The 24,535-nt window shown below is 42.2% G+C and overlaps 1 protein-coding gene across 3 annotated transcripts; it reads left to right on the forward strand.

Annotated features, from left to right (window-relative positions):
• Positions 1–165: 165 nt before the first annotated feature.
• On the forward strand, positions 166–23,593 carry otud4 (OTU deubiquitinase 4). Of its 3 annotated transcripts, none has more exons than XM_046065914.1 (21): positions 166–607; positions 1,020–1,103; positions 2,817–2,867; positions 2,987–3,033; positions 5,617–5,689; positions 6,189–6,270; positions 6,460–6,622; positions 8,293–8,332; positions 8,457–8,559; positions 9,056–9,120; positions 9,217–9,317; positions 10,817–10,911; positions 10,994–11,156; positions 11,349–11,481; positions 12,585–12,659; positions 13,862–14,585; positions 15,553–16,449; positions 17,120–17,160; positions 19,353–20,013; positions 20,110–20,249; positions 21,757–23,593. In XM_046065914.1, exons 1-21 carry the CDS (start codon positions 467–469, stop codon positions 22,240–22,242), a joined length of 4,365 nt encoding a protein of 1,454 aa, XP_045921870.1. In that variant the 5' UTR covers positions 166–466; the 3' UTR covers positions 22,243–23,593. The 3 variants fall into 3 exon arrangements, with proteins under 3 accessions (XP_045921870.1, XP_045921872.1, XP_045921873.1); XM_046065916.1 differs by having other exon boundaries at positions 20,170–20,249; XM_046065917.1 differs by having other exon boundaries at positions 20,173–20,249.
• The last annotated feature ends 942 nt before the right edge of the window (positions 23,594–24,535 follow it).

The following is a 24,535-nucleotide window of genomic DNA, read 5'->3' on the forward strand; positions in this document are numbered from 1 at the left end:
ATTAATTGTATTGTATTCTGTTTGATGGTAAACGTCTTTATTTTGAAACACACAAATCACAGTTTTAAATTTTATTTTGTTTAGACTTTTATTTTGGTAGATTAACAGGAAATACTCTGACGCGTAGCTGTCTACTTGACACCGTAGAGGAAGAAGGGGGTGTGTTGCTAGCTGTTAGCCTGCCTGCTAACTGCCAGCTAAAGTTAACTGCACTAGTTTCACTTTCTGACAATCAGGAATAGAGTCTCTGGCATGAGCAGGGATTCCTGGAAAACGAAACTAGAAACTGGTGTTGTATTTGACACTCGTTAGACCTTAGATGTAGAAATTTAAACTCACTCGGGGCGATATTGACAACTTGTAGCCGGTGGCGTCTAAAAGATTTAATCGCTAACGTTAACCGTCAAACACGCAGGTATTAGCAAACCAGCTAGCTTTAGCGGCTAGCTGCTAGCCCCCCGCTAGCATGGACGGCGGCGGAAGCATGCAAAGTAATGAGGAGAGAGGAGCAGAGAAATTAATGGATGACTACTTGAAATCAATCGGTTTGCATCGGAAGAAAATTGCCAAAGACGGGTCGTGCTTGTTTCGGGCTGTCGCCGAGCAGGTAAAGTGGTACAACTGAAGAAAAACAGCTAGCGTTAACTTTCCAACTAGCTTACTGAACACAGGTGAAAAGCAGGGCTTGGTCTGTTTGTTGTGCTGGTGCAGGCTAGCAACTGTCTTAATGTTAGCCGGATAAAAGTTAACCTTAGTAGCAAGGTTTTAGGCGGAGTTTCAAAGCCAACTGTTAACATTTATGAACTTTACGCTGTAAAATATTTACATTTGTCACTTTTCAGAATTGAGTTCTTAATGTAGTGTGGTTAAAGGAGCGTGAGCTCAGGCAGCGAGTGATACAAGTTTTAAAAACTTGGTTAACAAATCATGGAAATTATATATGTACATGTCTGCATGTTGACCGTGTGACCTTAATTGTTAATGTGCGTTTGACACTGTTGACCTTTGACCCCGTCTAGGTGCTGCATTGCCAAAGCCTTCATACTGAAGTCCGGGCCAAATGTGTGGAGTTCCTGAAGCAGAACAGAGAGAGCTACGAGGCGGTATGTGCACCATAAGTGACCCAGTCAGAGCATTAAACCTAACCAACTGTCATTGAAGTTGTTTTATTTAGGTTTGGGGAGGGTTGTTTTTTCTCTTCATAGCATGTCTAAATGAAATAATATTGTTGTTTGTAGTCTGCAGTGGGATGTGATAATATAACAAAACATAGATATTGAGAATTTCTCTAAATGAGTTATTTTTGTCACAAATTCAAACTCTTTAGTGGTAGCTGCTGAGTACATTAAGCTTCTCTCGGTGAATCTGCAGCGTTACAAGTAGCTGAAAATGAGATGCAAATCTTGCCGTAAATTGTAATCGATCCAGAATTACAGAAAAATGTAAATAACAGAAATGATTGTGAACCTGTGGGATGAGACAGCAGGTTTTGTGTCTGTGTTTTTGTGGATCTGAACCGAAAGCTTCATACTGAAGCTGAATGACAGGAGGAGGAACTGAAAGCAAAAGTTAGTGTTTTTATGACAGTGAAATAGTCATGACGCCTAAACTACAGCAGGGCTTTCAGACATCTCCCAGAATGTTGGATAAAGGTGACTGTTTTCAAACATGAGGTGTCATTATGAGGTCTTTGTCTGAAGACCTGCACGCTGCTGCATTGTGGTCTTTTTCAGAGCTCTCGCAGGTTTAGAAATGGATCGTTTAATTTGCCTCTTTTCCAATTTAATTAATCCCCCCCCTCCCCCCGTTTGACTCCTCCTTTCACCTTGACACTGTTAAAGTTTCGAGTTAATGCGGCTACCTTGAAAATCTGTCGCCTGGTAATGTGGTTCCAGCAGATCGAGGGTTTACCAAGTATTTTCTGAAGTCAGACTTCACTGAAGCTACTTGTAAAATGATCTGGATGTGTTGTCCTATCCACAGGAAGGAGAAACAAACAACAAATAAATAAACTAGAGCCAGAAATACAAAGTAATGTAGCAGCAGATGATTGATGTTTGATTCTATAAAAGATCAGTTTGGTTGTGTTCAGTATTTTTGCTAAGACCAAAACCAACAATGTGTTTATCTGCATCTCAGTACTTTCTGATTGCCACTTCAAGCTCATTGGTTCTTGCTGAAGGCCGGTATCTTTAAAAAACAGGTCATGATTTCTTAAAACAGCTGAACACCGTAGTTTTTAGCAATCGGTACTCAAACATATAGAACATCGCCAGACTTTTCTTCCTTCATCCATTGGTCACAGTGGCTGATATGAGCCAAAGCAGACTATTGTAGCAGCCAACTAGACAATCACAACAGACCAAAGTGTGCGTGAATGAGCGTGAGGTTAAAAGAGGCATCATAAATCATGAAGATCGAGGTGCGCTTGACACAAACCCGACTGTCCGAACACGTCGAAAGCTGAAGGTGGGATGAAAAACCTGCCTTCATAGAGGCAACGCTAGCCTCCGATTCACAGCATTAACACACAGTCTCACATGATCAGTTTGCTTTTTAACGTTACAAAGTTTATTTGAAATCAATAAACACAAATCAATTTATTTTTACTAAACTATCTGTTACTCTGAAGATTTAAAATGCCATTAAATATTGTTAACATCACATAATGACTTGTTGAGGACTCAAAACGCTACGTTTAAGACTTGTAGTTGATGTGAGAAGTCAAAGCCGAGACTTGAGACTAACTTCTGAGTTAAAACAAGAACTTTTTCTTGTTTGACTGTGTTGTTTCACTCGTGTCTCCTTCGTTGCAGTTCATTGAAGGCGATTTTGAGGATTATCTGTACAAGCTTCAGGACCCACAGGTACGACAGTTTTAATGATTCGTGGACCCCTTTTTTATTTTGGTGAAATATTTGATGCTGTCTTGTTTGCTCTCTGTGCTGTGATGACAGTGAGAGTAATGGTACTGTCTGTTTTCCAGCAATGGGTAGGAGAGGTGGAGATCAACGCGCTGGCTGTCATGTACAAGTAAGAGACGTCTTAAATGTGCAATTCTTCTATGTAACAAGTTTCCACATGAAACACGATGTTGAGGTGTTATTTTGAAAATCAGTGGTCACAGAATAAATTTGACTCACAGTTTGTAGCGATCGTATTTACTGTCTTCTCGGAAGTGATTGTGATTTGAGCCACATGAACAGGAATGAAACCTGACCTGCATGTTAAAATGATGGGATACTATCTGCAGTGTCCTCTATACACCATATATGTTAGGTACTTTGAACAGAGTTCCTACACGGTATGGACTTTGATTTTAGTCATTTCAAGGACTGGATAAGTATGGAAAAATATTGTGTTTCCAGACTGTTCTGTTTTCTAAATGAGTCTTGATACCGAGTACCTATCTGTTACCAGTGTAAAATGGGTGGTGATGAAACAGTGGACACCTGCCTTTGGTGTGAGAGACCTGTGTGAGTGAGGGCGAGCCAGGGTGAGCTTGACGTCAACAGCGAGGCTAGAAGCACGGCGTGTGACTGAACGTGCCTGTACGTCACAGCCTTATATCTGTATTAAATCCAGACATCACGACCAAAGTCATTTGAAAGAAACTGCAGCAATATCTTTGAATTTAATACATACAGCGTTTTTCCTGTGTAGAGGAATTTATGGCTAAGAGCCAGAGCTTTTACCCAGCACCGAAATGATACGAGTTCCTTCCAGGAGTCAGCTGCTGTATTTTACACAACAGCTGAGCTGCTGAATGCTCCTGGTGTTAATGGGAGACAAGACCTGCTGGGATTTCTCATAAAAGCCGCAACTCTGTTAAAACCGACCAGGTTACGTCGATGTCTCTGTCTCTCTCCTCTGCTCTCTGTCGGCCTCGTGGACTTTTTAAGAGCTGCAGGTCTGTGTACTCCTTCCCACACGGGTGTGAGGAGGTGCGGCTGCAAAACAATTAGAAAATAACATTTTATTTCTCTGATTCACGTCTTTGTTCTCACTCACACCGCTCCCTCTCTTCATTCAGTCTCTCTCTCTCTCTCTCTCTCTCTCTCTCCCCCCCCCCCCCCCCCCCCCTCTCTCTCTCCCCCTCCCCCCCCCCCCCCCCCCCCCCCCCCCCCCCCCGTTTAGAAACAGCAGCCTTCAAATCCTGCTCATTCTGCCTTTCAAGACCAACTCAGTTAATCCCATGAAACACTTTTATGGAAATTGAGCATTTAATTTGAATGTCACAACAGATATTCAAAGCTTCATTCTACCGATCATGCTTACTGTTGTGTGTAGTCTTCCCCACAGGGCTGTTCTGGGCCAGGAAAAACCCTGACACAGCATCACAAATAACCAAACAGAGCTTGTCAGAACAGTTATGAGTTAGAAAAGTAAACAGACTATCTTTTCCGCATGAGGAAACCTTTATGGCTGCGTTCATGCTGTGGAAATGAAATTTCTTTTTTCCTACTCATTTTTGGGTTTTATTTATTTATAAAATATGGGGAGAACACTAATTTATAACTAATTTATTCAATATGTTAAGGGGAATTAACGAGCAGGTAGTTTACATCCGGTTTGGGCAGAGATGTTTGACTTTTCTCTCTGCTCAGGAGAGTGGACTGAACCCAAAATGGTTTGGTGTGTAATTTGTAGGAGCTGCAGTACAATTTTCTGGCAATTATTAAACGACATATGAGCAAAAATTGACTAAGCATTAATTTACATAATAAACATCCACATATTTGTAGCTGTGGTATTTTGAGTCTGGAAAATGTGCAGGACCCCTTGTAGACAGAGCACAACTGAGTTACTGAATAAAAAGTTACATTTTCATAGTAATGTAATATTAATGTGATATAATAGTTTAGGTAGTGAAAAACATTCACACTACTGTTTACTGCTGCATTACACATTTATTTAATGAGATGTTTTGAACACGACACGTACATGCTGTGCTATAAAGTTAAAAACATACAGTATACCTTTTTTATTTTATTTGAGCCCTGCCCTCTGACCCACCTGTCACTCTTTCAGATGTGTTGAGATATTTTTTTTCCTGTTATTTAATGATATAAAAATAAATTTTTGGACGTTCAGCGGCATCTAGTGGTAACGATATGGAAAGACTGAAACGTCCCAATTCTCTCAAATAACAGATGATTTTATACCACAGGAGAGTTTAAACTGAACATGAACGTCTCTTACCTTTTGCGAGGAAGCTGAGATGAAAACATTGTAATCACTGAGCTGTAGAGTCAGCAGCTGCTCCGTTAATTGGTTGGTTGGTTAGTTAGGACCTTTTATTGTAGATTTTGGGGTTGTGGAAAATTATGTATTTGGCTTCACCACACAGCGTTAAAACAACACAGGACGATGAGGACAGACAGCAGGGACACATTAACAACAAACAACATGAGGTAAAAGAACAAGTACTGGGAGAGTTGTGAACCTGCTGAGTTACTCATCAAACCTTCCTAAAATACTACAACTAGTATTTCTAGGGATAGCCATCGCAATATCTGGCAGAAAAATTCCCAAATCGTTTAGTCCTAATTATTTCTAAAATATAGAAACATCACATCATGCAGTGTTTGTCTCGGGCTTTTTGTGTTTCTGCAGGAGGGATTTTCAGATCTTCCAGGAGCCCTGCAAACCACCTGTCAACATCACAGACAACAACTTCAAGGACAAGGTGTGACTGCAGCCCCGTGTGTGTTCCCACCACTGCATCTCTCTTTCATCTGTTATGCAGCTCAGTTTTCTTTAAACTCTTTAATATTTCCTGAAACTGTTGGCCCATATCATTTTCTCGATTGATCATTTGGTCTATGAAATATAAGAAAATATTTACCAACGATAGTCTGTTTTCTATAACACAAAACAAACAGCAAATACTCAAAACTGAGAAGCTGGATGAAGTGAGTTTTTGCTTAAAACATGACATGATGAACTTATTTGTTTCAGCTTAACCTGCAGTAAATCACATCACTGTGAAGCCTGTAATGCTGACTTTTAGTTCTCAAGTATTTGGTAATTTTTGAGGTGTTGATTTATAGACTGTTCTGTTTCCAGTTTTATTTCTAGTAAAAAGTAGTCAAAATAATTGTGTGAGCAAGTCGTTAAAGTTTAAGCGCCTCAATTCCCGACAGAAACTATTTCACACCGATCTCTTTCTTTAAATTTTTTTTCAGGTGCGGTTGTGTTTTCTGAACGGGAATCACTACGACAGCGTTTATCCCGTCAGCCACATTAAGAGCGCCGCCCTCTGCCAGTGTGAGTGTTGGTGGTTACATTCATCAGGTCAAATGTTTCCTAAGTCTCTGGACCCAAAGTAAGGCACAACTCGAGTCAGGATGGCAGAACGATTTATTCTCCATGTCGTCCTCTCCTGTGAGTCGTGTAGTTCAGTGTGTTAGGAAACTCCCAGCAGCTCGTTAGTCACTCTCTCTCTGTCTCTTGCAGCCATCCTGTACGAGCTGCTGTATGAAGATGTGTTCAATGTCGACCGGAGCTTTCTGGGTCTGTGCCAGAGGCCTGCCCGACCCTCTGATTTGCTGAGTGACGACAACATGCCCGCCTGCGGTAGCAGTGACGAGTCTGACTTTGACACTGGCGAGCCGCTCTGGTAGGAAACGTTTCAGCTTCCTCAAAACTAAATCAATTATTTACATGCATACATCATAAACTATATAGTGAACAGAATCTAAGCTCTGACGTCGTCATTCATTTACCACACATTGTAACCAAAAGGTCAAGAGTGAACATCCACACACAGATACATAATCGAACTATCATTATACTCAGCGAAATACATTTACTGTATGTAGTTGTTGCTTGGCTTACCTACTTATTTTTTTATTTATCTATTTATTTGATCGTTTGTAAACTATTTTTATTATTTATTTAATTACTTACGTTCTTTTCAACCGCAAACAATTCTACATTTATACTTAGGCTAATTGAAGCATCAGCTAAAGCGACACAGCAACGTGAAAGTCCGGCCGCTACTGCCAGTGATGGTTGGACTCATCGGGAGAGAGTGGCGTTATATCATCCAGTAATAAGTAGAGTAGCTAATATTACTTTTTAAGGAGTATATGCTAAGTAACTAGTAGGAACGACTCGGTAACGACTATTATTTCTGAGTAACTCTCCCAAAACTGAGTTGACAATAAGGATCGGATAAATTGGGTATGTTTTGATTATTACTTGTTATAGGCTATCTCTAATGTTTACTTTGATGTTGATTGATCACTCATATAGCCTGTATACACTTTGCTGTATGAATGGTTGCTTTTTAAATCTTTATGTCCTTATGTTAAAGGTTTTGGCAAGTTATAAATTAATTTCTTGTGAATGGTTGTGACAGGTTTTATATAAGGCCTTGTCATACGGCTTGGATCCCCGGGGTCGCTCTGCGCTCCTCACTGACAGACAGGCAAACAAGCGCTCCCCGAGGTAACCATGGCAATGGCTTCTGTGTAACTGGCGGGAACTCGTGAAACTGTCGCGGTCGTTCTTGTCTTACGCACGCGCCTGCTGCCAGAGTTGAAATGTCAAACTTTTTCCTACAGTTTATCAATAGACAGGAACTTATCTGCTGTTTGATCTGAGTTTCCTGAAAAATATAAATGTTTCTTTAACAGTCAGGCCACCAGGTCTTAAACAGGCAACAACCTTTGCTGCTGTCTCTTATAAAAAATAATCTAACTTCTACTAAACAAATTTGAAAGTTTGTAGTTATATTATTTAGTTATAGAATCAATTATTTCATGTTGCACATTTAGCTGTTGAAGTTTGGTAAAAAATTAATACAAAATAATTACTATAGAGGGGTGGCGATGATTGATTTCCACTGCAACACATCCACCAAATGAGTTATTGTCATGGGTCCTGCTTTACCATCCATGTTATAATAGAGCCGCTGCCAGTTTATCAGGGTGTGAGGGGGGGTCTCAGTATATTTCCCTGCCTTTTTGCCCTTTGCCAATCATGCCTGTTTTTTCAGTTTCACTCAGGAACAAAAATCAGCACTTAAACCCGAAAGAAATAACGATTTGATACTTATCGTGATAATTATCAGTATCGAAAGATATGAAACTTTCTATTGTGACACAAATTTTGGCCATATTGACCAGCCCTAAGCTTTTAGTTACTTTTCAAATTCCAAATATTGATGTCCAGTGTCTCCAGATGTGGTGATTTTGAATGAGTTCCTTTTAAAGGTTGAGAAAATTTGGGAAAACTTTACAACAACATATACAATGTCATGATGTGTTTGTTCTTATGATGCAGGGTAGAAAATGGAACAAACACGACGGCTCCGAGACACAGGGTAACTCACACACACTCTCAGTCCAACAAATGTTATCAAACCACATACACACCTGCTGAACTGCCTTAGTTGTTGAACACTGTATCGGACAATGGATAACTGTGTGTGTGTGTGTGTGTGTCAGGGCCGCGGGCGTGGTCGGCAGTTGCCTGAGAGGGTGAGACGTTCACTGAACCCGACTCTGTTCAGAAACATAGAGTACGACGTCTGGCACAAGACCAAGAGAGGTGACACAAAGGAAACACACCGAATGGTTGTTATTAAAATATGCGCTGCTGATCAGTCCGTTGATGATGTATGATGATGATATGTTGTAGACATTTCAACTTTTATTGATCTCCAGAGAGGAAATTCAGATGTTAATAAGTATAGAAAGTAAAACTACACAACAAAAATAAACTTAAAATTACAAGCCAAGAAGTGGTGTGATTAGTAGCTGCAGCAAAGTTGTGTGTACGTAAACGATGTGTAGTATGATTAAGTAATGATACTTAATAGAAATTATACTGTAATGAAACACTGTAACATTAACATAGTATGGAATATAAGCTAGTATAAGGTGTGTGTATGTAAAAAAAAAAAAAAAAAAAAAAGAAAAACTGGAGCAGTGTGTATAGACTAAACTGTTCATTCATTAATCACAAAGATAGTTGATTTAAAATGAGCACAAGTTGTGGAAAAAAGGGAGTTTGAAGTTGTGTTTTTTTTTTTTTTTACTTTCAGCACAACAGAAGATGGATTACCGCATCGCTGCCGGGATGCAGTTCACTGTCGGAGACCGCTGCCAGGTGCGTGTGATGTGTTCAGTGTCTGGATTTAAGCTCTACTTCCTCACCTGCTTTTTTCCCATTATGCGTGTGTGTGTGTGCTTGCATCACCTGCAGGTTCGCCTTGATAGTGGTGGGCGGAGCTACAATGCAACCATCAAGGAGGTGCCACCCAACAACGGTCCAGTGACCGTTCACATAGAAGAGCTGGGCAGGAGGTAGTTTGCACACACACACTCACGCACTATATTGTACGTTAGTGCAGTGGTGGACAAAGTTTTCCACTACAAGTAAAGGTCCTGCGTTGAAAATGTTACGTGAGGAACGGTATTTAAGCCCTAAGCAGCTCTCCATTCAAACTGTTTTGTTGTTTTTGGATAATTTTCTCGAGATAATAAAACAGTTTTACAAAAGGTCGCGCAGATGAGTTTCTTTAGGATAATTGCAGAACAACTTCCAGTGTCACTGCTTGGGTCCGTTGGTAGAGCACAGGACTCACAGTCAACGGGTTGTGAGTTCGATCCCCACTTCTTTTTTTTACTTTCTTCTTCAACAAAGTTCTTATGAAGAGATTCAGGTGAATCCAATCACACATTTCCCGACAGCTATTTCAGAGGTGTGTCATGAAAGCCACAGACTCTTCTGAATGACTTTCAGAACTTTTCAAAGGTGTTTAACACACCTCCGAAATAGCTGCCAGGAAATGTGTGATTGGATTACCCTGAATGAGAAGCGCAGGAATTTCCTCTGCCTGGAGATGACGGGGAAATGAAAAGTATATAGGTTGGTGGATGTGGACCAATCGCCGGGAAGCACACACTCCTGCACATGCTTTATTGTGAGCACGTGAAACTCTTCACTTTGTTGAGGACGATAGTAAAAAAGATGGAAAAGAACAAAGTGAGCCAAGACGTGACACTGGAAGTTATTCTGAAATTATCGTAACTCACCTGCTGACTCCTGTATTAGACTATTGTTTTGTTATCTCGTCATCACGGGGAAACGGTAAATAAAAAAGTTTGAATGGATGGGCGCTGGAGGATTCCACATTTAAGACTTAAAGTATTTTAAAGTAAAAGTGCTCAGTGTATAAAAACGTCCCCTGTTATTGCCACACATTATATCATGAGATGATTATATTCTTGTAAAAGCAGGATTTTACTGCTGTAGTCTTTGAGGTGGAGCTCATTTTGAACTGTTCAGTATCTGATGATGATTTTCATTAAGGATTAATCTTCTACTTAATTTATCTATTGATCGATTTGTGTGTTTGGTTTGTAAAACTGGAAACTGTAACATTATAAAATAAATTATAAAAAGGGAGAAATATCGTCACCTTCGCAACGCCCGTTTTGTCCAACAAACAAAAATAATTCAAATGAAAAGCAGAAAATCACGTGTTGGAATCTGGAACCATCAAATTTTTTACATGAAAAATGCTGTAAATGATTATCAATTTATTTTCTGTCAATGGATCAATTTATTAACTAATTGTTTCAGCTGTATAAACTGTTGGGTACAAAACATAATTTTTTATAAGCTCTTCATGTTTTTTCATGTTATTTGTAATGTAGCTGGTAACTAAAGCTGTCAGATAAATGTAGGGAAGTAGGAGAGAAAATACTGAAGTAAAGTATCTCAAATTTGCATTTAAGTACAGTATGTGAGTAAATGTACTTCCACCACTGAGTGTGCTGACGGGTGTGTGTGTGTGTAGACAGGTCCCTCTGTGGAGTCTGCGTGCTTCCAAGGATGAGAACAGCTGGAGCACCGTGGTCAACCGAGACAAAAGGCTCAGCAACGGACATGGAGGTGGTGAACACACACACACCACGTCACATAAACACACATTTATAAACTCTTAAAGTGAAACTGAGCCGTCTGTCCCCCTCAGAGTGGGAGGAGAGGGGTAAAGGCAGAGGCAGGGGGAAGCAGGTCCCTGCGTCCTCCTCTGTTTCCCCAACAACCGCACCGGGCCCCAGTGGGCGCGTGCATAAGCAGCACTCCTGGCCCCCGCAGGCCACCGTAGAGGAGCAGGGAGGCGTGAAAGCCAACAGGTTAGTACATCTCCCAGAGACCGTCTGTCATCACCACTTCATTTATCGCATGTTTTTATTTGAACATTCAAGCATGAGGCTAAAATATTCTTGCTATCAAGACACCATCTCAGTGAAGGAGGCACACCAGTAAACTTTGTGTTTAACTAATTTTATAATACGTGTTGTTTTTTTTACTTATTTTATTTATAGGAAATCTGTGAGCTCGGTGGATTCCGCCTTCGGTATATCAGAGAAGGAGCGTTTGGCCAGGGAGGAGGAGGAGAGGAAAGGGGTGTTGCTGGAGATCCAGCTCCGAGACGAGCACAGCTTCCCCGCCCTCGGGGTGAGTTCAGAGTCACTGATCATGTGGTCAGAAAGATCTCTACTTCACCGGATGTGGAAAAACCAAAGCGAACATACTTGTTACATCATCCTCACACAGGATGAGATGACAGCATTAAGGCTGGCTCCCACCTGAAGACCCAAAGAAACACATGATGGATTAATTCACATTATTTAAATATTAATAATACATACATACTGTGTTTGATTATCTGTGTACAAAGCTGCACCTGTCCTCCTGAAACTGGTTCACAGCAGAATCACTTTTAATGGTACACATATGAGGAATTTATTCTGGTCTTACATTACCCTCAGTGAAAATACACAGAACAAACAAACAGGACAACAAGGTAAACAAGGACACAAACTGCAGTTTACAGTAAACACAACCAAAACAACAACATTATTTGTCCTCCTTAAGGAGAGACAACAGGTGAAAACAGTAAAAATGATCTTACATTAAGACAATATATATATATATATATATTTTTTTTTATAAAAGGATCTATTGACAGAACTGCAATATAATATCCATAACTATGTCTTCAGTGGTGTATAAACACCTTACATAAGGAACCATTATGTTTTTAATACCTTAGAATGAGCTACTTCTGTCTACGTACACCGCAGGTCCTCTTACATGGACGTCGCCATGTTTCTACAGTAGCCCAAACTAGGGCTTCAACTAATGACTATTTTTGTAGTGAATGAGGTATAAATGTTAACTAATAGATATCACCATAAAATTTACCCCAGTAATAATTACTTGTATTACGATAAATAATCATTGTCTAAATATGCACGAGGCAGCATCTAATGCTACCTCTTGGTGAATTCAGGAGAAATCTCCAAACACAAATGGACAAAGTGCAGTAAAATAAAGACCTAAATATGTATTTTTGGCAGTTTTTTCCCCCTCTAGTCGTAAAGAAAACATGATGTCATGACAGCAAATTAGCCCAAAATCTCAAAATTGACCTGTACTTGAAAAAAGTCTTTGCCTGTAGTGTCTCTTATTTAAAAGCTTTTGTAAGGATGTTTTAGTCTCTTTAGTAACTCCCATAAGTATGTTGTTTTTATTATTTTTTTGCCCCCCCCCCTCAGGCCCAGTCTGTGATGCAGGGTGAAGTAGGGAGGAAGAAGGGAGGAGAGAAGAGACGATCCCAAAGGAACAAGACAGTAAGTTTGGTTATTAGTCATGAACATGATAACTTAGACGGTGATGAATGACCACTAAAGAGCCAGATCAACACGTGATTTCACTAAAGCACAAGTTCTCCAACTGATGCAGCTGCTGGCCCTCAGAATGACGCACATGAGTCACATCTGGTGACTCTACAGGCGTTAGTCATTCATATTTTTTATCTGTCAGGATATTTGTTATCAGTTAATCTTTAAATTATTTTTTGCAAATAGCCTGTGAAAGTTTTTACTGCTCGTGTCGCTGTTTAATGAGCTGCTCCTCGTTTTGTTGGTTGCGAGGTTGAGCAAGAAACGCAGACGTGTGTCAGGAAAGAATTTATACTGTTAGCCGAATGATCAATGAATACGTATCAATCAGCGTATCACAGACAGTTTGAGAGCGATGCTACAGTTTGTAGGGGGCGACTCCTCTGGTTGCAAAAAGAAGTTCGGCTCCATTAGAAATAATGGTAAAATGACCCGACTTCTCAGCTGATTTATTACCTCAGTAAACACATATTAATGAGTTTATAGTCTCAGTCGCTGGTTTCAAGTCTTCTGCAGTGCAACATGATATTGATTTAGTAATCTATGGTCCCATTTAGAGGAAAATAGACCATAAAGCAGAGTATGCTTTAGGGCGGGATTATCTATTATTGACAAGCCGTTACCATGGCGACCTGTAAATCAGGCTAGAGTGACTCGTACCCCAGGCACTGTGTAAATTTAACCGCCGCCGTTGAAAAAGGAGTCAGCTGTTCACATTCCCTGTTGAATACATTTAGTTTTAAGACTGTTGTTCACTAAACAAAGTTATCAGCCCTGTTAAAATGGCAGTTAACGTGAATTACAGATGCACCTAGCTAAGCAAGCTAGCTAGCTCCACACACGGCCGTTAGCGCCACCGTCTCGTCCAAATATGGTCACGTCCGTTGCCGCTGATTGCAAAAAATTAACATGGCGGCGGCTTATTGGCCAAACTTGAAACTTAAAAACGGTAGTCCACAAACCAACGGGTGACGTCACGAGAGACGGAGATATATATCTATAACAACAAATAAGATGTGTTTTGTAAACATAACAAGTCACGTTGGGAGAGAGGAGCCCTGGAAAGTTTTTAAGGGGAAGGAAATGTTTTAAGTTCATGCAGGTGAAAATACTCTTATTATAATATTACTTCTATGCTTTAATTTTTTAAGGGTGCCGCTGAAGACATTAGGGCACCGTCTCCCTCTGCTGGTGAAAGACCGAAATCCTCCACCCCGCCTCTTGCAGCCGCCGCGGCTGCTACTACGAATACTACTACACCCACCAACCCCACCCTTCATGCTTCCAAACCTTCTGCGGCTCCGTCTGCAAACTCCAACCCTGTTTGGCTGAGCTCGATCAAGGCTGCAGCATCCAGCCTGCCACCCGCCTGTGGTGCCCCGGCAGCTAAAACAAACACACCGTCTTACGCTGTAGCTTCGGCTACACCAAGTTCTCCTGCTGCTGCTGCCACCCCGAACACTAAAGCCTCTGTAACGGGCGGCGCCGTGCCTCACTCTGTCTCACCCTTCCCCTTCCTCACCCCTAGTCTCCCCGCTGCTTCATCAACCACAGCTTCCCATGTCCTCCCCTCGTCTTCTCTTCCCCCCTCTTCTTCCTCTCAACATGGCACCTCCACTTCTTCCTCTCTTCCTCCTAAATCATCTGCCTCGCCTCCTGCTTCTTCGCTGCCCCCTCTCACTTTCATCGCTCCCATTGCTCCCTCTCCTGCGGCTGCACAGGGCTTCCTCTCGACCTCCTCCCTCCCCCGTTCCTCCCCGCCTGTCTCCTCCCTCCCCCACTCCCCCAGTCCTCCGACCTTCTCCTCCTCTTCCACTCCTATCCATCAGGCGGCTCAAGTCCACGAGGCTCCAAAAGTTTCAGCACAAACTCCAAGTAAGAAATCAAATGTTTTTTTGTTTTTTTTTTAAAGTGGTGTGAGGTTTCAATTTCTTTAAATCTTTCAAATTCACTTTAAATCACCATTTCTGTCAGTTTTCACGTATACTACGTCAAGCAGTGTCTGTCTGGAAGTGTGCTCTGTTTGAATGAGCTGCGCCCTCACTGTGGTGGTCTGGTATAAAATTTGATTACTGTTCTGAATTTATTCTTTTTTTAAATAACATGCTTTTTAAAAGGCAATTATTTTGTAATAAAAAACCAATATGATAAAGAACAGAACCAATAAATAGTATCAATAAAATCCTAACAATGTAAAATAAATAAAATATAAATGGCAGCCGGTAAAGACAAAGTTTATGATGATTTATCACTCATAGTTAACAAGTCCATCTCTGGGATGGATCTCTAATTTTGCTATTTATAAAGATTAAACATGACAATGAACTTTAATATTGTTATTTTTAACAAAGCTTTGGGTTGGAGTTTGTGTTATTCTAAATTTTGACACCAAGATTAAAAATTTCAAAGCAAATTTATATCTCTTCCAAATATCGGTCTAATTGGTCAGTATCGGGATCGACCTGGAAAAAAACATTTTGGTCGATCCCTATTCTTTAGACCAGAAGGCTTCAGGCCACAGGAAAAACATTGAGCATCGGACTACAGGTTGTTTTAGGCATCTGTCTTTCAAACTTAATTACACTTTGGACTGAAGCCTTTTAGTTTGAGGAAAGATGCCGTTTTTTTCTGGTGTCTGAAACCGACAGTTCGATCTGAGGATGTCTGTAAATGTGTACCGACTTCCTGCCACCGCTGCACGCCACGATAGGTTTTGGTTAAATAAAAGTTTTGGTGTCACAGCAGGAATTATTCTGGCTCCTTCATGTGAGACGGTGTTAAGACTCTGTGTACGTACTGGATCTGCTCCGGGTCTGACTCCATGTCTGTTCTTCTTCTTCAGATTGTTTGCCAAACATTGGACCTCAGACCTTCCAGAGCCAGGCCTCGCTGCCCCCGATTCATCCTCAGGTGTCTCTGCCCCAAAACCACGGCCAGATCTCTGTGTCCCAGACCCAAACCCATACCTCGTTAACCCAGAGTGATAACCAAACTCTGCCTCCTCTGCCCCAAAACCAAATCTTGATGCCCCAGATGCAGACCGAGGCCCAGGCCACTCTCCCTCAGTCCTGTCCTCCTCACCTCCAGCACCAACCTCAGTCCCACACTGAAGTCGACTCTCTGCCACAGACCCAGATCCAGCCATCTGTCCTACAGACCTCCCTCCCTCAGTCCCAGGCCTCTGTCTCCCACCTCCCGCCCCACTCTCAGGCCCAGTACCTCTCACAGTCCCAGTGTGAGGTGGCCCAGGTCCAGTCCTCTCACCCAGCTCCAGGAGCTTCCTACCCCCACGCCTCAATTCCCGTCTCTGCCTCTGTGCAGCCCCAGCAATCTGCCACCCATCCTCACCTCCATGTCCAACCGGCCCAGCCTCCTCACCCCTCCCAAGTCCCGCATCCCTCCCACACTCTCTCCGCCTCCCCGACCAATCCCTCTCTCCAATCCCAGACCCCCAATACCCAGAATCAAACAGAGGTCCCACTCACTCCCACCCAGCCTCAGCCTGAGTCTCCGGCTCATGTCCCTTCCCAGCAGGCGCACCTTCCTCACCCCCCTCATCATCCCCAGTCTGCACATCCCCCACCCCCCCACCAGTCCATCCCAGGAGCCGTCCCCCTGCAGCAGTTGTCCCAGCTCTACCAGGACCCCCTGTACCCCGGATTCCCCCAGGGGGAGAAGGGCGATGTGGCACCGAATCCACCCTACTCCTCCAGCAAGTCAGGGGACGACCTGCCCCAAGGTGAGCTGGACCAAAGAGATTTCAAAATAACTAGGGCTGCAACTAACGAGTATTTTATTATTAATTTATCTGACCATTGTTTTGTTGATTTGAAAGATTTATTTTAGTTTATCATCACGGAAGAGAAATAAAAGCATGAAAAAGCTGGAAGCAGAGGATTTTCTGCATTTTTGCTTAAAAAATGATTTAAATGTTTTCATTTCAAATTTATGTTGAACAGTGTTTGTAATCGAAGGTGGTTGTCATAGTGATTTACAGAGTGACAGAGGGGGGAGAGAGAGGTTTAAAACACAAAAAGATTATTTGTATTTGATTTAATCGTTTTTTCTAAACAATGTGAAAAAAGTGAGAGAGATGCCATTTTAAAGTTCCCAGAGCCCAAGTTGATGCCTTTTATATTAACGTGCAATTTAAAAGTATAATAAAAACTGTCCGTCACCAGAGATGTCCAGAGGCAGGATCGTTTATTTACAGCAAGTTCTTCAGCTGTCGCAACATACTGTTTTCTAACTCGGGAACCGCACAGCGTCATATGATAAATGTCAGATTGGATTCATTGTTGGTGTTGGCTCAAATTCGTTAAATTAAAGAATTTCATGTTTATTTTTGAGATTGTATCTTTTTTACCTGGCAATTTTGACCAAACTGTTGGCTTGATTTGTCTCTGCAGATATCAACATCTTGAGATTTTTCTTCAACCTTGGTGTCAAGGTAAGAAACCAAACGGTGCCTGAGAGCACAGAAACGTGTCCAGATGAAAACGTTTCAGCTCTTTGTTTGTAGAAGGAAAACCCAAAACAAAGCAGCTTCCACTTCAGTGCATCACTAAATCACTTGATGTACAGCCAGACGGAGAACGTGATGTTTGAGGCTTATGACAATAGAAACATTTGAGAGTTGAAAAAAATCAGATATCTAATGTGAGCACGTAGATAACTTTGGTCGTATTGGACAGATTTTTGAGATGTTTTACAGTGAATTTGTTCAATAAAATAATGGTTTGCGAAATGTGCTCATTCACATTCTTGGAGAGTCGTACTGGCTGCACGCTACAGCAGCAGGTCGGCAAATAAGTCTGGCATCGGGCCAAATTATTTTCACTTCATTAGATGGCAGGTGAAATTATCATTAATAATGTGTCATTTATTGTGTGCTTTTTAGCTCAGTCAGTAGTGCACAGGACTCCTGTTCAAAGGGTTGTGGGTTCAATCCCCACTTGCGGTTAGGGTTGGGCGATGTCTACAAAATTTCCATCGTGCGATGTCTACAGTGAAACATCAGCAGTTGCCTTATGTGCATGTGTTCTCGCACAGACTTCACTCGGTGAAAAAATTTGTAGACTGTTAACGTACCAGGTAAAGCAGCATTGAACACACAGGGTGCAGATGTTGGTTTCAGTTGATTGAAAGGCTGCGTCATTAATAAGCCGACGTGCGGCTCACCTGCTGCTGTGATAACGGATTGCGGGTGGACAGAAAAAAAGACGAGTTCTCAGTCTTTTTTAGGTAACTTTATAAAACGTACTGCTCTGTGTTTACTTGAGGTGTGTGAGTGTGTGGGGAGAAGAGAATTCTGAGGTGTAACAAAACAATAATAATGTTTGTGGTCATTTAAAACCTGCTTTCACAGGATGTTATAATGTGATGTCTGTCAGCCATGGCCGATGGATGATGGCATCGTCTATCGGCCCAACCCTACAGTTGTTATTATTTTTCTCCCTTTTCAACAAATTGATTATGAAGAGGTCGTTTTACACGTGTGTTTTAGTGTGCGCCTCCCGGCACCCTATGGACGCTTATGTTTGTGTCCCCAGTATCTCCAGGCAGAGGAAATTCCTGCGTTTCTCATTCAGGGGAATCCGACGGCTTTTTCACTCTTTTGAATTTCCTTCAGAACTTTTCAAAGTAAAAGCTCTCAATTAAACATGACATGAAGTATTGCTGCAAAGATGTTCTTGCGCTTTTATTTTGTAGGCACAATCACTTAAAAGAAGGTGATTATGTGAGTAACGTGTTGCTGTCATGACTGAGATCTATTTCAGCACCAGCCGCTAGACGCTAAAGCTGATGATACATAGAGCAACTTTTAGAGCAATCGTGCAGGGCAATGTTGCAGTCAATGGTAATGAGTAAAGATTACTACCGTAATCCCCTTCCCCCACCACTCCACAACCCGCCCTGCACCGCCGCTATGCGTTCAAAACATAGTCGGACTTGCCACTAGCAAGACTGCCCAGCAACATTGCTCAAAAAGTTGCCCCATGTATCATCAGCTTTATAGTAACTTGGCCACAGGCCAGATATTATAGCTTATCTTTGGCCCGCAGGCTGCTTCTTGCTGACCACTGCACTAGAGGATACCTGGGAGGATTTTTGGGTCCGATTTGCTCTTTCTGACAATCATAGAGGTGCCGGTTTCTGATTCGAGGCTGGTTGAAAAAGATTATTGACCCAAATGATCCTGTTGTGTGAGGGGTTTCACCGACTGGATCGGAGGTTCCCTGATTTCAAATCGCGGTGCCTCTGATCAGTAACCTGCAACAGCGAATGAGAGCAAGCTGACCGGGAAGCGTCACCAATGTGTTGTGTATTTGCCAGACACAGGTGCAAATCGCTGATGACCACTGTCACGTTTGATGATGTGAATTCCTGTGAGATCCCAAGTTCCTGGAACCGCCAGTATGTGGTCCTGGGTTTTGACTGAACCGTCTGGTGTGTGCGTTGTTAGGATTAAAATATTAAAATCCGGTTTATTCTGTCGTTATGTCTGTGGTATGCTGTGTTTCTAAAATTGAAAATCCTCTAGTGTGCACCAGGTGTTAGACGGATCCTTTTCTCATGTCTGTACTTAGTGTGAAGCTAGAAGCTAGCTAACTGACATTGACCCTGCTCTCTTCTCTCCAGGCCTACTCCATGCCCTTGTACCCCCCTTACATATACCTCCTGCCCCTCCAGCAGGCCCACACAGTTCACCCCAAGCTGCCCTCCCGCTCTCCCTCCCCTACCCCCCCCTACCCTCCCTCCAACCCCCCCACCAGGCACCAGGAGGCGTACCAACACCCCCATTACCCTCCGACTTCAGCATCAATGGCGCCTCAGTACGACCACCAAGCCCCACTCACCGAGCCCCCCCATCCCAGTGACCCCTCCTTCAGCCAGGCCGGGTACCCCGTCACCCAGCCTCCGCCCCACAGGATGTCGCTGTCATGGCAACAGCACCAGATGCCCCAACACAGAAGCCCAAGCTACCCAGTCGGGTATCCCGCCTCAAATCAACCATATTCGGTCCCCCAACCCTTGTCTCAGGGCTACCACCCAGGTCAAAGCCCGGGACACACGCTGTACCCTCAGAGCGTGCCTCCGTACCCCCCCTCCTCGCTGGGATATCACTCTTCATCCACCCCTGAAGAGATTCAGGTGAGCCAGGCGCCAATGGAGCACCGTCAGCCTGCCAATGGGGACACAATGCCTGGCCAAGGGCCCGGCCGAGTCCCTGGTCCTCTGGAAAGTCCTGCTGCTAACATGGCTAATGCTAACAATAGAACAGCGATGATACCTGGCTTTGGTACGTACAACGTTTTTATTATACAAGTCAAAGTAAAATCACCAAGGATTTCTGGGCAATGAACACCTTACATGTCAAGCTGTTTTTTGCCACCAGGGGGAGCCAAACTACCAAATGTTTCAGCGAGTCTTCTAACAGGACGTTTTTCTTTCCCAGCAGCCCTGAAGAAGGAGCAGGGAGAGAGTCTGTCCGGAACAGTGCTGCTGGTGGACCCGCCACTCAACAACAACCCCATAGTACGACACACACACACACGCGATGTATTCACCACAGCTTTGGAGAATCACAGGGATCAAATGCTCAATACGTAAAATGTTTTAGGACTAAGTGTTGTAGTAAGAGTAACAATCATAGAAATAGAAGTGTGGTAGGAGGAATGTTTATGAAATTAGTATTATTATGGTGAATTAGTACTAACATTAATACCATTGCTGTACGATCTACTAGTTATTAAAGTGGTTGTCTTTATTATGTTAGTGTTAGTAATGGCAGTTTTAATGGTATTTAACAGGAGTAGTATTTACAGTCCCGCGACCATGTATGCAGGATAAGTGTTTGACGATAGATGGATGGAGTATTTACAGTGGTATATTATTAGTAATAGTAGCAGCACTTCTTAAAGCAGTGGTATTAACAGTAGTACTTGTAGTTCTTACTGTGAGTTCAGACCAAATGCGAATTTAATCCTCTCAATGCTTCTCTTGCAGAGGTTTTATCGCTGGGCAACTGCCAAGTGTTGTATAAACCCAAAGTAAACATTTTGCTGTCATTAAATGGCAATAAACGGATTGAACTGATGCTGAAATAACTACAGTATGATGCAGATTTGTTAAACATATGAATTCATGCTTTTTCAGGTCTGTCAGCAGGACAACAATTTTTAAAATGTTTGTTTTCTGAATGGAGTTTGGATCGATCAGGGCTATGCTATGCTAACTTGTTCACAGTAAAGTACAACAATGGCTGGAATAAGCTTACATACACATGTTTTCTGAACTCACCAGGTAGTTCAACCTTTTGCTTTCTTTTTTCCCAGCAATGTCCAGTTTTGTCCGGTTTGTATATAAATATGAAGTCGTAGTCCAACAGAACTCTACGTGCCAAACGACGCTAACAACAATAGTGGAACTGGATGTGCACTAGCTGCTGAGAAGCGTGAGTGAAGATAAATCAACGTTGTAATCCCTAAAACTAAATCTAATTTAATAAAAGCAGTTTACTTGGAGCTCCTAAAGCGAGTAAACGGCGTAGTTGTCGGAGCAGAATCCAGACAGACTACAGGTGTTTATATGTCCAAAAGCTGCAGCGCTGCTCCCGGCTCTGTTACACTTCTTCGTACTTGAGCAGCTCTCTGTCGGCCAGCGGCGTTTCAATTCCCGGCTCTGCCTGGTCCTCTCCACACAACGCTCTGAAGCGGTCGGTGACGTACGGACAATTTTAACACTGATAGGCTATTGCGACTCAGCTTCATGCTACTTTCTTGCTGGTTTGAAAATTTTCAACCCATGCAAAGGCTTTTGCTTCGCCCCCTCTGCACCACCCGACAGGAAATCGCGTCTGTCCGCGTCTTGCTTGACATTTTATGTAAATGCTCCGCCCCCAACGCTCACTTCGCTTTTGGTCTGAAAGCACCATTACAGTGGTATTTTTACAGAAGTAGTTTTTACAGTGGTATTAATGGTAGTAGTAGTTGTATTTGTTGTTGTATTAAATCATAATAAAACATCTCTCTCTCGTTCTCAGCTGGTTTCAAACCATAGCATCAAGGATGTCTCCGCCTCCATGACCTCCATGAAGCCCGGCAGCACGCCCGGCTCTCCTTTACCTTATGACCTTATCTCAAAGACGGCCGTCTCCGGTGACGCCAACCCCTCCCGTGGCTATCGAAACCACCGAAAACCAATGAACCCCCCCAACCAGTACGTGCCACTGGGGGCACCGGAGCCCAGCCAGGTGAGCTACCTGTCGCCCGTGGGCATGGCGGAGCCCCTGTTGTCTGTCGGTTGCAGCACAGAGGACGACTGGGAGGAGCCGATGGGATTCAAACGGCCGGCCTTGAACCCCAGAGGGATGAGGAGGAGCCACAGAGGAGCGGGAGCGGGAGGGAGAGGGAGGGGAGGCTACGATCAAGGGAGGGGGGCAAACAGGAGGAGACATGGAGGTGAGCCAGGGGCGGGGCTTAACTATGTCCAATTTAACAGGGGGCGGGGCCGTGAGAGAGAATACTAGTTCTCAGCCAATGAGATGAAAGGACACAGGAAGGTGTTTTATTTTTTTCTTTTCTTTGGTTTCTCCTCTTTCTGCCTGCCTCTTTTTGTTTTTCTCTCACCAATCGTTTCTCGTCACCATCTGGATCATCTGATTGATTCCACACATTGAAAATGGATGCCAGAACCAATCGGGATCGATCAGTCGTCTCCACACACACATCGTCGGGGTAAAACCTGAGACTCCATTCGTGTATTTAGATGCGTTAAGATGCTCCAAGCTCGTTGCGGAAATACGAACACTATCGGATCTTCTTTCTTCATCATTAGCTAGCTCGTTAGCGTAGCATGTCAGCAAGTGCAAGTATACATCTCGTCGTGCATTTCTCAGCAGTTAAACCACAAACACACGATTGAATGGATTTAAAGATTCAAGCGTAAGGTGTGTTTTGAGCACTACGAAACATGTTCAGTGTAGAGCTGCGTTGAGTTTGCCGCCATGTTGATGTGACGTTTGGGGAGAAAATAACTTAAGAGCTTGAGTTTTATACTTTGCATTTGTCTTTATAGGAATAGTTGGGACATTTTGGGAAATTTCTTGCCAAGAGAAAATTGATTTCACTCAAATTTCAGTATGCTACATGTGTAGCTATGGCTGCTTAGCATAAAGACTGTAAACGATAGGAAACGTCTAGCTTGGCTTTGTAACAGACTCCATCTCTAAACCACAAACTTTAGTATAAAACCAACAGTTTGTGGTTTTACTGGGCGTTATGTGCCAGCTCTTCCCCCTGTTTCCAGATTTTGTGCTATGCTAAGCTAACCATTTTCTAGCTATGGCTTCATATTTAATGCATAAACATCAGAGCGGTATCAATCTTCTCATCCAGCAATACTTCAAATAAAAATGTAGAAGTGTTCATTTAACCGGACGTCAAATTTCAGACACTCTAGTGTCTCTTGAACGCAGCATTATTGAGAGCTTAGCATGTCCATAAAGCATCAGACATTTAAACATATTTTGAGCGAGCTTTCAGAGTTGTGCTGCTGCAGCCGCTGCCATAAAACTACAGCAATATTTAAAGGACGCTGGTTTGTGTGTGGACTAAATGTTCGTCTGTCCTGTTGCCCTGCGAGTCTCGTGTCCTTTTCCTGTTGTAAAATTGTCTCGTTTTTCTTCTTGCTGGGTTAATTTTTCTTTCTCTCATCGACTCGGAAAAACACTTAGAGATTCAGTGCCTTACGTTTGCTACTTTTTACTGCCTCATTTCTTTTTCGTCTTAGTTTGAGATGCACTGCTGTACAGAACAAATGCTGTTATTGTTTGTGTTGGATTTTTCTATGTGGTTGAATAAATAAAACTTTGGTTCCGACGCTGCTGCTTTTGTAGCCGGTTCATTCTGGTTAAATCAGAACATCCAGCTGGACGACGTTCATCTTGTATTATTACTTATTATTGTTGCTGGGCAATCTTGCTAGTGGCAATAATAATATTGTATTATTACAAATTTGACTTAAACATAAATCCAGTACCATTATTTTGAAAGTTTTCCCATAATCATGAAAGACTCTTCTAACCATCAGGACTAAATATTTAGTTGTAAAGGTTTTAATCTGATTGTTTGAGATTCAGTTCTCCAAACCCAGCTGAAAAAGAATGATCTTGTGTATCTTGTACAAGACAAAACATGTATATTGTGTATATAAAAAAACTTAAAATAGATGGAAAAACCAGGGGTGGAAGCAGTACTCTGATCAAAAATACGGTGTAAAAAATACTTAGTTACAAGTAAAAGAATTCAAACTATTACTAAAGTATTATCATTAAAATAAAACTATGCTCATTTCAGAAAATTATTGGATTAGTTATTGATGTGTTCGTCTCTTTAATGTTGCAGCGGGTAAAGGTGGAGCTCATTTTGACTTACTACTTGTACTGCCGTGTGGCTCGAGAATTTCCTACGTGGAGACGAGTAGCTTTATTAATTATATTTTAAAATATATATTTTAGAGCTGGGCAATATGGACAAATGTTATCACGCTAAAAAATTTCACATCATTCAGTACGATAAATGTCAAGTCATTGTTTCTTTCAATTTTAAAGGCAGGTTTTTTCTTCTGAGGTAAAGTTGAAGAAACCAGATGGTTAATTGTGGTGTTGAACTTTTCTTCATGGTCAGAACAAACACTTGATGCCAAACAGTAGATTACTTCACAAATGCGAGGTGGATCATTCAAAGAAATGATTATCAAACCTTTTCTCAGTCCCTTTTTACCTCAACAAATCTTACTAGAAAAATTAAGTGTTAATTTGT

Source organism: Micropterus dolomieu, linkage group LG12 (assembly GCF_021292245.1).
Source record: "Micropterus dolomieu isolate WLL.071019.BEF.003 ecotype Adirondacks linkage group LG12, ASM2129224v1, whole genome shotgun sequence".
Classification (NCBI taxonomy): Eukaryota; Metazoa; Chordata; class Actinopteri; order Centrarchiformes; family Centrarchidae; genus Micropterus; species Micropterus dolomieu.

Bases quoted from the DNA above. Each gene is read 5' to 3' on its own strand.
- otud4 (XM_046065914.1), top strand. From the start codon at position 467: ATGGACGGCGGCGGAAGCATGCAAAGTAATGAGGAGAGAGGAGCAGAG. The intron at 6,271-6,459 runs GTGAGTGTTGGT...TGTCTCTTGCAG, and splicing joins GAGCGCCGCCCTCTGCCAGT to CCATCCTGTACGAGCTGCTG. The intron at 9,121-9,216 runs GTGCGTGTGATG...CATCACCTGCAG, and splicing joins CTGTCGGAGACCGCTGCCAG to GTTCGCCTTGATAGTGGTGG.